The 12,803-nt window shown below is 46.7% G+C and overlaps 1 protein-coding gene across 1 annotated transcript; it reads right to left on the bottom strand.

Annotated features, from left to right (window-relative positions):
* Window positions 1-1,851: 1,851 nt before the first annotated feature.
* On the bottom strand, window positions 1,852-12,429 carry acbd6 (acyl-CoA binding domain containing 6). The gene is made up of 6 exons (XM_084473069.1): window positions 11,966-12,429; window positions 11,401-11,465; window positions 10,679-10,775; window positions 8,226-8,293; window positions 4,493-4,598; window positions 1,852-2,221 (listed from the first exon to the last, which is right to left on the bottom strand). The coding sequence occupies exons 1-6, from the start codon at window positions 12,245-12,247 to the stop codon at window positions 1,958-1,960; spliced, it is 882 nt and encodes a 293-aa protein (XP_084329195.1). The 5' UTR covers window positions 12,248-12,429; the 3' UTR covers window positions 1,852-1,957.
* Window positions 12,430-12,803: the final 374 nt, after the last annotated feature.

Below are 12,803 nucleotides of genomic sequence, written 5' to 3'. Positions count from 1 at the left end.
TCCTTCTCTCTCTCCTCTCTCTCTCTCTCTCTCTCTCTCTCTCTCCTCTCTCTCTCTCTCTCTCTCTCCTCTCTCTCTCTCTCTCTCTCTCTCTCTCTCCTCTCTCTCTCTCTCTCTCCTCTCTCTCTCTCTCTCTCTCTCTCTCAGCCCCTCCCTCCCCCTGTTTTAATCAACAAATTAAAACATAAATCATGTTTGATCTTTATTTACCTCTTGCTGCGCAGTTGGCGGAGGTCAAACGCGATTAGGGGGCAGACTGATCCCAGGAAAAGCTGCACTTTTACCCCCCACTCCCCCAGTGATGCGGCTATTGAATAAACTCAAATGTGAAATTACCCAAACAATGTTTAAAGTTTTGTCCTTGAATTCTTGTTCTGGAGGGCTCGTAAATGGCTTTGCGGCCGCCTCGCTCTTAACGCTGTTAAAAGTGGAGGGCCCTTCTAGCGGGTTTAAATGAGCAGTATATTGTTCCCTGTGCTTTAAATAGCAGGGGATGATTTGGCAGTGGGACACTGGTATGATTTAGCTATCTACGTTTCCACCTCATGAATCCGTTCAAAGTTCCTCCGCTGCCCACGAAAAGGGAACCCGATGCTGGGATTTAACCTCAGGCATCCGACCGGACGCCCGGGTACAGCGGGCGGTGAGGAAGGTCCTAATTAGGTCGCATGCGTTACCATGACAAAACCTCACCCTTTGAAAATGTGCCTTAATCCTTCCTTGCTTTGGAATCTCTCAAATATAAATATCAATTGCAAAAGAAACGGTCATAGAAGAACGAATCGTACTCTCTTTGATTGGCCATGATCTTCACAGCTCTGAAGACAAGACCAGCACACAAGCCATATGGTCGCACATGAACCACGTCTGGTCCGACACGACCCTCTGACGTTCTCCACTCTCGTTTCCCCGCCTGACACGCCCTCCCGCCCGGAAGCACAACGCTAGGGGGCCACAAAAGAGAAAGGGTCCCTTGGTGAAATGTCCCGATGATGTGGGGGGGGGGGAGCGACGTGGAACTATTTGCCTGATTACTTCCCATTGATTCCGTGGTACGATTTAAGCCGCCGCCGCCGCTGCCGCCCGGCCCCTGGGCCGCGTCGTGACAGCCGCGGTCAGCGGACACCGTATTCATTTCGCCGATGCGCGACTGAGCCAGCTTAACGCTAAAGGCAAGGCGCAAATCCAAAGCCTCCCGACCGTGGTTAAACACAGCCCGGCTGAAACAACAGGCCCGCTGATACCTGCTAACTCAGGCCGCCAAAGCCTCTGAGTGGGTGGGTAGGTTAGGGCGAGAGATTTGTCCCGGGCCACAAAGGGAATTAAAGCTTACGGAACTTTCCTGGATTGGATGGTGTCCGGCGAGAGAGAGAGAGAGAGAGAGAGAGAGAGAGAGAGAGAGAGAGAGAGAGAGAGAGTTGTCTGAAATACTTACTCACAGGTCTGCTGTATAGCTGGACTGTGTTTTACTATACCCTTAGAGGGATTATAAGCAACATCTTGCCTTGTATGAATGAGCGAAGTGTGGACCCTTGAAAGTCTTCTGAAGAGACTTTTGCTTCTTAGAAAGGTCATCCGATGCTCTATGCCACCAGGATTTACAAATACTCAGGCCCGGTAACAAAGGTCACACCAGGCAGTATCACCCGGGGAAACTCTGGATTTGTTCATATTGACAAAGCATATATACGGTTTGTTCAGGGACAGATTACGCCCCTGGCATCAAGAGTCTGTACAGTGGTCTTCAGGGCTTTAATAACAAGATACTGTATGTGAATGACAGACGCATGAAAGTGTCTGATACAGAGTTTGTGAGTGTTCAGAGAAGGACATTGATAAGTTAGATGACGATACACGCCACAAGTCCTAGAATAACAGACAACAGAAGTTGGTTGGCAGTGAAGCCATGCATGGGCATGGTTTGATGACAACCCTGCCTTGGAGCTCATGGGGGGAATCACAGAAACGAGAATATGAAAACTATATGAAAAGGAGGTGTTCTGCAGAACTGCCCGGCTTTTGTATGACTTTGTTTAAGGTTCTTCATAAGAGACTGAGAATGATGAAAGAGATCAGGAAACCGCAGAAAGTTAGAGAATTGAAGAAAGAAAGAAAGAAAACTTGCTCTCACCTGACTGTTGATGTCCGCTTTGTGCTGCAGTAGTAGAGAAACCAGCTCCTTATGTCCTCGGTCAGAGGCCCAGTGCAGCAGAGCCCGACCCTACACACAAAAACACACACACACACACACACAAAAACACATTTTATCTGCATGTTTTACCAATATTTTAGTTTTTAAATGACCGTTTTGTATATTCCTATTATTTTTTAATCCCAAATATACACTTCTCTTTTAACAATGTGAATGAAGGGGGAAAAACAATCTTCCCATGCTAAGTAAACTTCTGGGAAAACTATTAAACATTGTGCATTTACAGCTGGTTTCAGAAAATGAGTCTTCTGTGAATGTGTCTACTGTGTAGCCTCCAGCTGCACTCCCGGCCACTCATTCTGCTAAGCAGCTAGCTGCCCATCAACGGGACCCTCTGCCTCCAAGGAAACATGGAATTCAGCAGTAATCACCACTTCAGACCACCTGACCTCATCCACACATGCTCACACTCACCCTGTGCACAGGGCAAGAAAAGGCCAGATTACTCTCTGTGTGTGTGTGTGTGTGTGTGTGTGTGTGTGTGTGTGTGTGTGTGTGTGTGTGTGTGTGTGTGTGTGTGTGTGTGTGTGTGTGTGTGTGTGTGTGTGTGTGTGTGGTGCAAGTTCAGCAGGTCCTGGCGTGGACCTACAGATTCTGGAACAAATTGCAGACACCCACACACAGTCTTTAGAGCGGTGATGGATGGTAGGCTGCTGGAAAAACAAAACAAGCAGTCCCTAATCAGCAACTCCCTACTTTCTCTTCACACACACACACACACACACACACACACACACACACACACACACACACACACACACACACACACACACACACACACACACACACACACACACACACACACCTGCATGCATGCATGCATGCATACATGCAAGCACACTCGGGCTAAACTCTCTTTGCTCAGAGCTTCTCACGCTAACAAAACCATGAAAGCCCATTTTTCAGTCAGGCCAATTAGGTAAAGCAAACTCCCCGAGTCCTTCTCCGTTGCTTAAATCATATTGATCACCATGGCTGCGTTAAAATGGATATTTATGAGCCAGGCCTGAATACCAATTGGTTCATCCCTCTCTTTCCACTCTCTCCGTCTCTCTCTCTCTCTTTCTCTGGTGTACCATGCTTCACTGCTATCATCACAGCAAAGTTCTCTCCCTAGGACGGTCATCCCACCTGTATGAGATCATGATTTGTTAGGATAGTAGCCTATTACTGTCAGAAACTTCAGCTTTCCTGATTTTTTCATGAAGACAAGTTAACCATGCTTGAGTTGGCATAGTTTTTAAAGCAATAGTTGTCCATAAATTCACAGAGTCTTCAAACTGCTGTCTTATCAGGGTGAAAGGGGGTAGATACATTGAGGATGTACTCTGTAGAAGGTTCTCAGAGAGTTCCAAAGAAGTGGTACACTTTTAATGTAGTATACTTTTACACACACTTCCACCATCTTTTTTTACCCCTCAAACACATCACACTGGCTTACACACACTGAAGCGGTCTACGTCTCACCACACACACACATTGGAGGTATCACAGACACACGTAGTATCACCTCCACTGCATCCTGGCAAAGCGGCGGTGTGCATGAATATCAAACTTCACCACTGCCCTCTGCTGGTGAGGACGCCCACACTGCACCCCAGTGGATGAACCACAGCATCAACAACAATGGCAGTTGGCCGACAAAGCTCTTTCTGCCCAGGGCCCTCATCCATCTGCTGTTAGACTGGGGGAGGGGGGGGGGGGCTCACCCTTCAATGCCTGCTCGTCTGAGCCATGGCCGAGGGGTGGGAGAGGAAGAGGGGGATCGAACCGACCAGATGAATGGGAGACTCACATCAGGAAGTACCCCAGGTGGGTAATGGCTTAAGAAGCCCTTTTAAAAACGTATGGATTGTGCATCAGGGAGCCGCATGAGCTAGTGCTGGCCGACCCCGTGTCGACACTTCCACAAATTCGACCGCAATTGAACGTCCACCGGAGGAACACGGGAACGTCCCGGGTTGGTCAATGGGTTCTTTATGTGGACTTTGTTGATTGTTTCCCTGCTCGTCCGCTTCCTTCCGGGGCCACTGGTTAAAATTCTGCATCGTGGGTTACGGGGCAGGGAAGAGGGTTCTGCGTGTTAGCGGATGGAATTTATCAGGTCCTCCAACATAAGCCACCTGCACACATTCACACACACGCCAAATGTCCATGTCCCCTATCTGCGTCATAGGGTTATTTCCTTGGTGTCCTCTCTTAAGCTTTGGGGGCTTTGAGCAGGTGCAGGTAAGTCGCCGTGGTGACCCAGCTGAAACACTCGCTCGTCGGCGTGGTTACCTCTTCGTCCTTGGCGTTGACGTCCACCTTCTCCGAGCTGATGGCGGCGCCGACGTGTTCGATGTTGTTCTCCCTGCAGTAGTCGAAGATGTTCTTATCCTCTTCCCTGGGGGAGACAAAAAATTGAAACAAAAAGAGAGTTTGAATGAGTCAACTTGTTTGCTCTGAAAAAAAAAAAAGGCATCCGTTTGGACGAGTGTGCACGGGCGTCAAATCAAAATGGCAGCACGAGACGTCGGTGGCGGCGGCGGCGGCGGCGGCAACGCGTGCCGCGTCCCAGGGGAACGCCGGTGCACAACAGGCCGCCGTCCTCCCCGTCTGATTATATCTGTCTCTAAATCACCTGCTCCCAATAAGGGGGGGCTGGGCCCACGGGTGTGTGTGTGTGTGTGTGTGTGTGTGTGTGGATTGTTCGGGGAGGGGAGGGGGGTGGTGTGGTGATGGAGGGCAAATCTCATTTGGAGCTTTACGCCTTCCCCTCCCCTTACCACCGCTGGCCATTCAGATTAATTGAATTTAGTGCACCATTGTCTGAGAGACCACCACTCCCCCCTTCCCCAACACCAGATAGGTTTCAGCCCCCCTACTCTCGCTATGCCAACAACAGTCTGCTTCGGGGGCCGGTCCCCCCCCCAGTCCATCCCAGCTCCTGGCCCACCAGACCCGGCCTGGCCCTGGGACCAGGCTCTCCTCGCTCGCTAGACCCAGCAGCTATGAGCTTGTGGTGGTTTGGGGCCAAGGGAATCCTAATTGTATTTGTCGTATTATTATTAATGGTGTAGTTACATTGACCACATGATGATGAATAGCGAAGGCTTCACTGTGCTTAACAAATAAAATCAATGGCCAGCGACACATCTGTGTGCCGCATTAATATTTCATATTCATTTATGGTTTGGGTTTTGTTTTGAGAAGTTGTGCCTTTAAATGGCCACCCACCCTTCACAATCCAGCCCAGCAGGTAGAGTGAAGAGCAATAGATCTTTTCAAATAGTGGAAATGAAAATATATCCATATCGGGGCAATGGGGCCAATTGCTACTATTGGCAAGGGCATAAAATGGATGATATTTCAAAAATACATAAATTACAATTCCTATATTGCATGTGGGGTATTGAGTGTTTTCCCAAGCATTTTCTCTCCGTTCTTTTATATTAGCTTTTAGCGTGCTACTTCTGCTCCAAGAATTACTCATTGCGCCTTTGCTTCTGATCTTATAAAACGCATGTTCTCTCACACACACACACACACACACACACACACACACACACACACACACACACACACACACACACACACACACACACACACACACACACACACACACACACACACACACACCTACACCTCATCAGCCAGTGATGAATTATGAATAACTCATTACACTTTTATCACCGCCAGGTTACGTATGAGCACATTCATTTGCATCCCCCTGATTACCAGCGTCATGTTTATTCATGAGCTTCCAGGCAGGGCCACACCCACTTCCTCCTCTGATGGCCACGTTGACCCCGAGTGTCTCTGTCGTGTGGCCGCCATCCGTCTCCCACGGCAACTAATCAATAGGCCAGCACATCAGTCTTCCATTGATGGGAAGACAGGACCAGCCCGACGGGCACATGACAGACGCTCACATTTATGTGCCAATGTGCACATGCAGACACACACACACACACACACGCCTAATTAGCATACACAATCAACTAAACTAAAATGAGATGCTGTTTAACCACACATATTTTATTAAGAATATAACATGCAGCACACATACCCGCACACACACACATACAAAGAAAGAAGCACATGGGCCATAAACAAACTCATGATTAATGTCAGTCCTATAAACGATGTGACATCAACAGTTTCGCATTGCATGCTGGGAAGGTCACACGCTACTCTGTCATCCCACCAGCTGGCTACCAAGGGTTTAGAGAGTGTGTGTGTGTGTGTGTGTGTGTGTGTGTGTGTGTGTGTGTGTGTGTGTGTGTGTGTGTGTGTGTGTGTGTGTGTGTGTGTGTGTGTGTGTGTGTGTGTGTGTGTCTCTCCAGCCTGGTGTACTGGCAGATATGTCCTTCATCCATCAGCCTATACTGGCCACAGTAGCGAACACTCATCTACCTGGCCTGGGCTCTACTGATCAACACTGCAGCCACACCATCCATCATGCAAACACACACACACACTCCCACACACATACAACTATACCATCCATCATCACATCCCCTATAGGCTCCGCACGCTCAACATGCTCACCCGTCCCACCCCCAGCCAAGGCCAACAAGTAGAAAGAGCCTATGGAAATAAAGAGCAGCGTCTTCCAACAAGTTGTTACCAGGACGCCTGTCGCCCAACAACAATGCGGCCTGTGTTTGGGATCCGACCCCTTGCATGTGTATGAGAGAATCACAAATGTGCCATTCAAATACACCTCGATCACATGGCTCTGCTCACTGGCCCAGAGATAGCGCCAATCACTCTCGCTTTGTCAATACGCACCGCATACACACACACACACACACACACACTACAATATTGAGATGAGAAAGCAATGCAATTAACTCCCGGCCTGGTTAACAGGTGTGTTGCTGTTTAATACCGAGGAGGCCTCTGCATGCGTGCATGCATCAGCCTTCATGTGAATGTGTGTGTGTGTGTGTGTGTGTGTGTGTGTGTGTGTGTGTGTGTGTGTGTGTGTGTGTGTGTGTGTGTGTGTGTGTGTGTACATGTGCACCTGTGTGTGTGAGAGAGAGTGTGATGGGCTTGTGTGCAACAGTATGTTAATAAGAGGAAATTAGAATGCAGTGGAGCAGTGAGTGTGACTGTTCCAGCAGGTTATGCTCCGTTTTAGATGAAAATATGCGTGTGTGCGTGCGTGCTTGTATGCGTGTGTGTTTATGTAGACTGGTGACGGTCGGGCCATGTAAATGACTTCCCACTTCCTGGTCTCTCTCGGGACAAGGCTTGGCATTGGCCATCGCCATGGGTACTGCCCACCTGGGAGTGCGCTGCCGTCTACACCTTCGGCTTCACGACACACACACACACACACACCATAAAACGCAATTATACAGGGGGAACCCTCGCCTCCACCCACCATGCATACTAATGACTTACAGCCATTTAGCAGGAGAACCTGCAGGGTTCGCCCGTCTGGGTTTCAGAGCACCTTTTTTCATTGAAATGAAGATGAGCTTTTTAAGCATGAGTAGGTCTTGTCAGGCAAGAGTAAATGGAGAATGTATCCCATTAACATAAATCACAAGTGGAACCGATCTCCGGCCCCTGAACGCCGCCACGGTCTGTTGGATTTACTCCGATACGCCAAGCGAGTCGGGTGGCCACAGAGTATAGGCGCTCATTGAATGAGGAGCGGGATTCTAAACACACACAAACAAAGTGAGGATGCAAAAATGTCATGAATGAATACAAATCAAGAGCTTCGGCAAAAATACAGAAGCTAAATTAAGTATAAGCTGTGGTTCTGGTTCGACTTTAAAACGGTGTGACAAACAAATATAAATACTAAAATGACAACTACCTCTGTCAGCAATCAGACATTACATGAACAGTAAGAACCCTTTGTTTTAAATGGTCTGTGTATACGGTATAACACAAACGGACAGTGGGGCCGGTCAGAAAAACAACTACATTGTTGCGTGAAAGTCATCTATTAAAGTATCGTGAATTGATATTGTATTGATTTGTATTGCCTCTGTAGTTTTCATGTCAATACCTGATAGTTTCTTCCTGGTACAAAGAGCTGACCGCTGGACCTCCGAAGCCCGTTCTCTTCTCTGCTCCCTGTGGTACAAACAAATACTACAGCGTTAGGGCACAAGGGCACAGACACACTGCTTCACACACATCAAAGCAGGCCCAGCTGACCGCAGCTTTTCCAGTTTATATCTTGTCTTCATTCTAATAGTCTTACCTCTTGTACAACCAACGGCTGACTGGCAGTTTACCACCTGTATATCTTGGACTAGTCTAGTCTAGTTTAGCCAATTTGGCAAGCCCACCTATGCCAATATTTATTTTTAGTTGTATATAAATATTGATATTGTTATTATACAGCTTGTATATTGGACAGACATGACCTCACTGGTGATACACTTGTAACAACCATGCACGACAACAACATTAACCATACGCTCAGTATTGGGACTCTTGTTAATCTCTTATATGCTTTCTTTGAGCTTGCACAAGACGGTTGGGGATGGCCCGTCCTTTATTACCTTGTTTATGGTTCCCTCCCCTCTCGTGACTTACAAAAGAAGCCCCAACTAAATCTGATTAGACGGCATTTATGTGAGGAACGCGACGGGCGGCGCACCCGGGACAGGGGGGGAGGGGGGGGGGGGCACGTGTCTCCGAGTCACGACCTAATTCACTTGGTGAGGACAGACTATTCGCTGATGCACCGGCCCCTGAACCTCCACGCTACAATATAGCAGAACGTCAGCATCCGCTCAACAATAGAGGCAGGGATAGAGGTCAATTTCTGCTGGCTATTATTCTCTCATGCACCCACCCACCCCCCCTCCACGCACGCGCACACACGCACACGCACACACACACAATACTTAAACCGTACTCCACAAAACCAACTGCATGGCCGCCCTGCACTGCCGTAGCACTCCGCTAACTCTAATACAATCAGTTCTCTATTCATAAGAGACAGGGGGGCGGGTGGGTGGCATTTGTGCGATTGTGCTGGCCTGCCTTCCCGGCCTGTCTCCTGCTTTGGTATTGTGTGACTGCCAGGGGCCGGGATCAGCCAGTCGCTGCACCCCTCGAAGCTAAAGTGGCAGAGAAAGACCACCTGTCAGACGTGGGGGTACGGGGCCTGATGCTTGCTGACACCTACATTGTCCGGGTGGACAGGGAATGTGGGGCGGGGGGGTGGGGAGGGGAGGGGTGTATAGGAGGGGAAGATGGGCGTGATGAAGAAAAGAGGAGGTGACAAGAGGGGAGGAGGAGACGCAGGTAGGGTGGTATTGAAGCGCTGTTGAAGTAGGGTGGGTGGGTGGGGGGGGTTGGGTGGGTGGGTGGGCGAGTCAAACAGGAAGAATGCCGCAGAGGCATATAGGCTAAACACTTAAACAGACAACGGGATGGAGCTGCATTGAGGTACCATTATCTTCAACCCGACGGGGAAAACAAACATTGCTAAGGCAAAGATATAGCAAGTATATCTTCCTAAAGTGTAGCACAAAGGCCCTTTAATGATGCGTTGGAGAGGACCCATGATGTCATTCAATCGTACTTTGTCCTACTGCATTGAAACAAAACTAAATCTGCCTAGAACCAGGAATTGTGGACAAATCTGAAAGGCTGTTCCTGCACTCGCTAAGCAGACTCCAGCTGCATAGATCTCCAATGAGACAATGACATAAGGCAAAGGTTTGATGACGCCCTAATGAATCGTGCATTTCCGCAAACTATTGAAAATTTGCCCTATCATTATGCCCTATCATTACCACAAAAAGGAAAATTTCTGCTGCCAATATATTTCTTACTTTTACAGGATTTGGTTTGTTTGACCGATTTGTTTCTTTCATCATACATCACATTCTTAGTACCATGTATATTATACCATTCTTGAAGTAACATATTCCACTACACCTTGCTGAACTCGGTTGTTGTTGTCAAAGCTAAATTATTCCACTGTTAATTTTCCCTTCCCAAAGGTAAATGTATCCATGGTTACATCTCCCTGTTTGTCTATAAGTCAAATCCCACACACAAACACATCGATGGAAGAGTACAATTATTATTTTTCCCATGAACCGGCACACAAACACACAAAACTGAAAAACACCAATCACAAAACAACAAAAATGACTTTCAATAGTATTTCTGTATTCTTGACTGGTCTTACTGTCAGACAGTGACATCTTATGGCCAATGGGCTGAATTGTATTTAATAACGCCATCTTAAAAAAACATTTTAAAACCATAAACCATTTCTTACAAAGTTGTGTCATTGTATTCCGTCTCTATAGCTGAAAACTACTATATGTTCTGAATTGTTTTGCTATCTAATAAACTACCTTAAACCTAATACTTACAGATATACTATTGCAATATATACTTTTTACACCGGTTACACAATCACATGCTCTGCTTGTGTTTATGATAATCCCCTTTATACTCATACAGTGTGAGACCTGAGCTTGTTATCACCTTCAGGATTCCTTCAGGGTCCAGAGTGTTGACACAGGAGATGTACTCCTGCATGGCCTGTTCTGCCTCCAAGTCTCCCAGTTGCTTCCACGCTTGCCTTAGGAACACAAGGCATTAACAAGAGGTGGATGGGTCATTTACGGAGAGAGGTGTTATTTACACAGACACTTATTTTATATATATATATTTACAAGAGACAACTGATGACAACTGATAATGATTCATTAATAAATTACATATACATATATATATATATATATATATAAACGGCAACAGTAGGAAAGCAGTTGTTCATCACACACCTTCATTTTTGATAGTTAGAAATATTCAATGATTACACATTATCATTGACATAGTGGCTGACTTTGTAACAGGGTATAATAACCTAAATAGCCAATAATGGGTCAGCCTATTAAAAATATACATGTTAGTTGTTAGGCATAATAGCGTGAGGTTTTCTCCCGAGTTTGTCAAAACATTTGGTCTGATGTATAGGTTGTATAGATGTATACGCCCTATACCAAAGAGTATGGCTAGTTCATAAGTTCTTCCTCCTTGTTCAATTACCAAAACGGGTGACATACATAATGTAGTATTCACGCGTCTAAAATGCTGTCATACTTGGCAACAATAGTAATTGCATTGGCTTGAAGCCTTGAATACTATTGAACATGTCATTGTCCAGTATATTCATTGTATACATTGTTTAAAACAAAACATACCATTTCCTCTGTCCTTCAAAGTCAAAAAAGCCTGGCTTCGATGTATTGCACTTCCCTACTTTGACCTGTCAAAACAAATACATGTAATTACTGAGCGTTTTCTATTAGAAGGGGAACATGTCAATATAGTGTAACGTTACAGCAGGCAACTATTATTATTATCATGATCATCACCCAGAGCATGCTTGTACCATATCTCATCATTGCAAGCGGACTGTGGTGTGTTTACTTTATATACTATCACCGTGTCGTGGTGTGGCTAGTGGCTAGTGTGTCTACTGTTTATGTCTGCAGCTTGGGCTATCCTCCACCAGACGGAGGTTGTGACATATGACATACGCATGTGACATATGGGCTGTACTACAGTATCAATTAGGAAAGATAAAACGGTTCTCAGGGACATCCTTGTCCTGAACCGTATTGGCTTTGCATCCATCAAAACCAGATAAAGAAATGTGAGTGGAGGTCAAAGTGTCGTGTTGGTAAGATCTGGCCATCATACTCGTTAGGAAGGATAGTAATCAGGTTTTGCATTGTCACGCTGGCACTTGACCCTGGTCATCACCTGTTTGTAGCGGGCATACAGGTACAGCAGCTGGTCCCTACTGGCCGTCTGGACCAGCTGTCCTACGCGGTCCGCAGCTGCCTGGAATTCCTCTTCCAACTCATCTCCTTCCAGTCGGTCGCCTACATCGGCTGCACCACAGTCAAATCTCGCCAGATCCAGAGACGAGTCGTCGGAATCTGAACCTGCCCCACCGAGGGGCTCTCCTGTGTCAGGCCGAGCCGGATCAGTACCTGAACCCGTAGCCGAATCGGGCGAGGACGATGGCGACCGAGATGCCATTATTTAAACCGTGATAATGTGGATATATGCAGTGAGTCTAAAAAACCAAACGCATCCGATAAGGAAGACTGTGACCGCGTAGCTCTTTAATCCTTTAGCATTAGGAATGTTTTCCCAAGTCGGACTGTTTGTACGAGCGGTCCGTCTGCGGTCCAGTCCTCTAAGAGGACCGTCGAAACACGACGAGGAACAATAGTTCTGTTTACGTTTCACAACAAACTAATATCGTCAGCAGAACCTCGCCGGTCCTTTAGAACTGATTTCAAATCCTGCATTTGTTCCAATATATCGGGGAATCAATGTAAAACCTACATTTTAGGAATAATCCCTTACACAATCAAATATCTATATCTTTGCAATTTTCTCCATCTACATATTATATCGGATAATTTATGAACATGGTTTCATCTTCTGAGCGTCAGCTTCCATCAAATAGTATATTATACATTTTGTAAGCGTTTTGAGAAAATGTAAGGTGGCTGTGTTATCTATAAAATCCAGCAGGTGTCACTATTAGTCCAACAATGACTGCATCTTTTGCGCGATCCCCCAGCAT

Source organism: Micromesistius poutassou (assembly GCF_964030765.1).
Source record: "Micromesistius poutassou genome assembly, chromosome: 9".
Taxonomy (NCBI): domain Eukaryota; kingdom Metazoa; phylum Chordata; class Actinopteri; order Gadiformes; family Gadidae; genus Micromesistius; species Micromesistius poutassou.
This window is presented reverse-complemented; position numbering and strand designations above follow the sequence as displayed.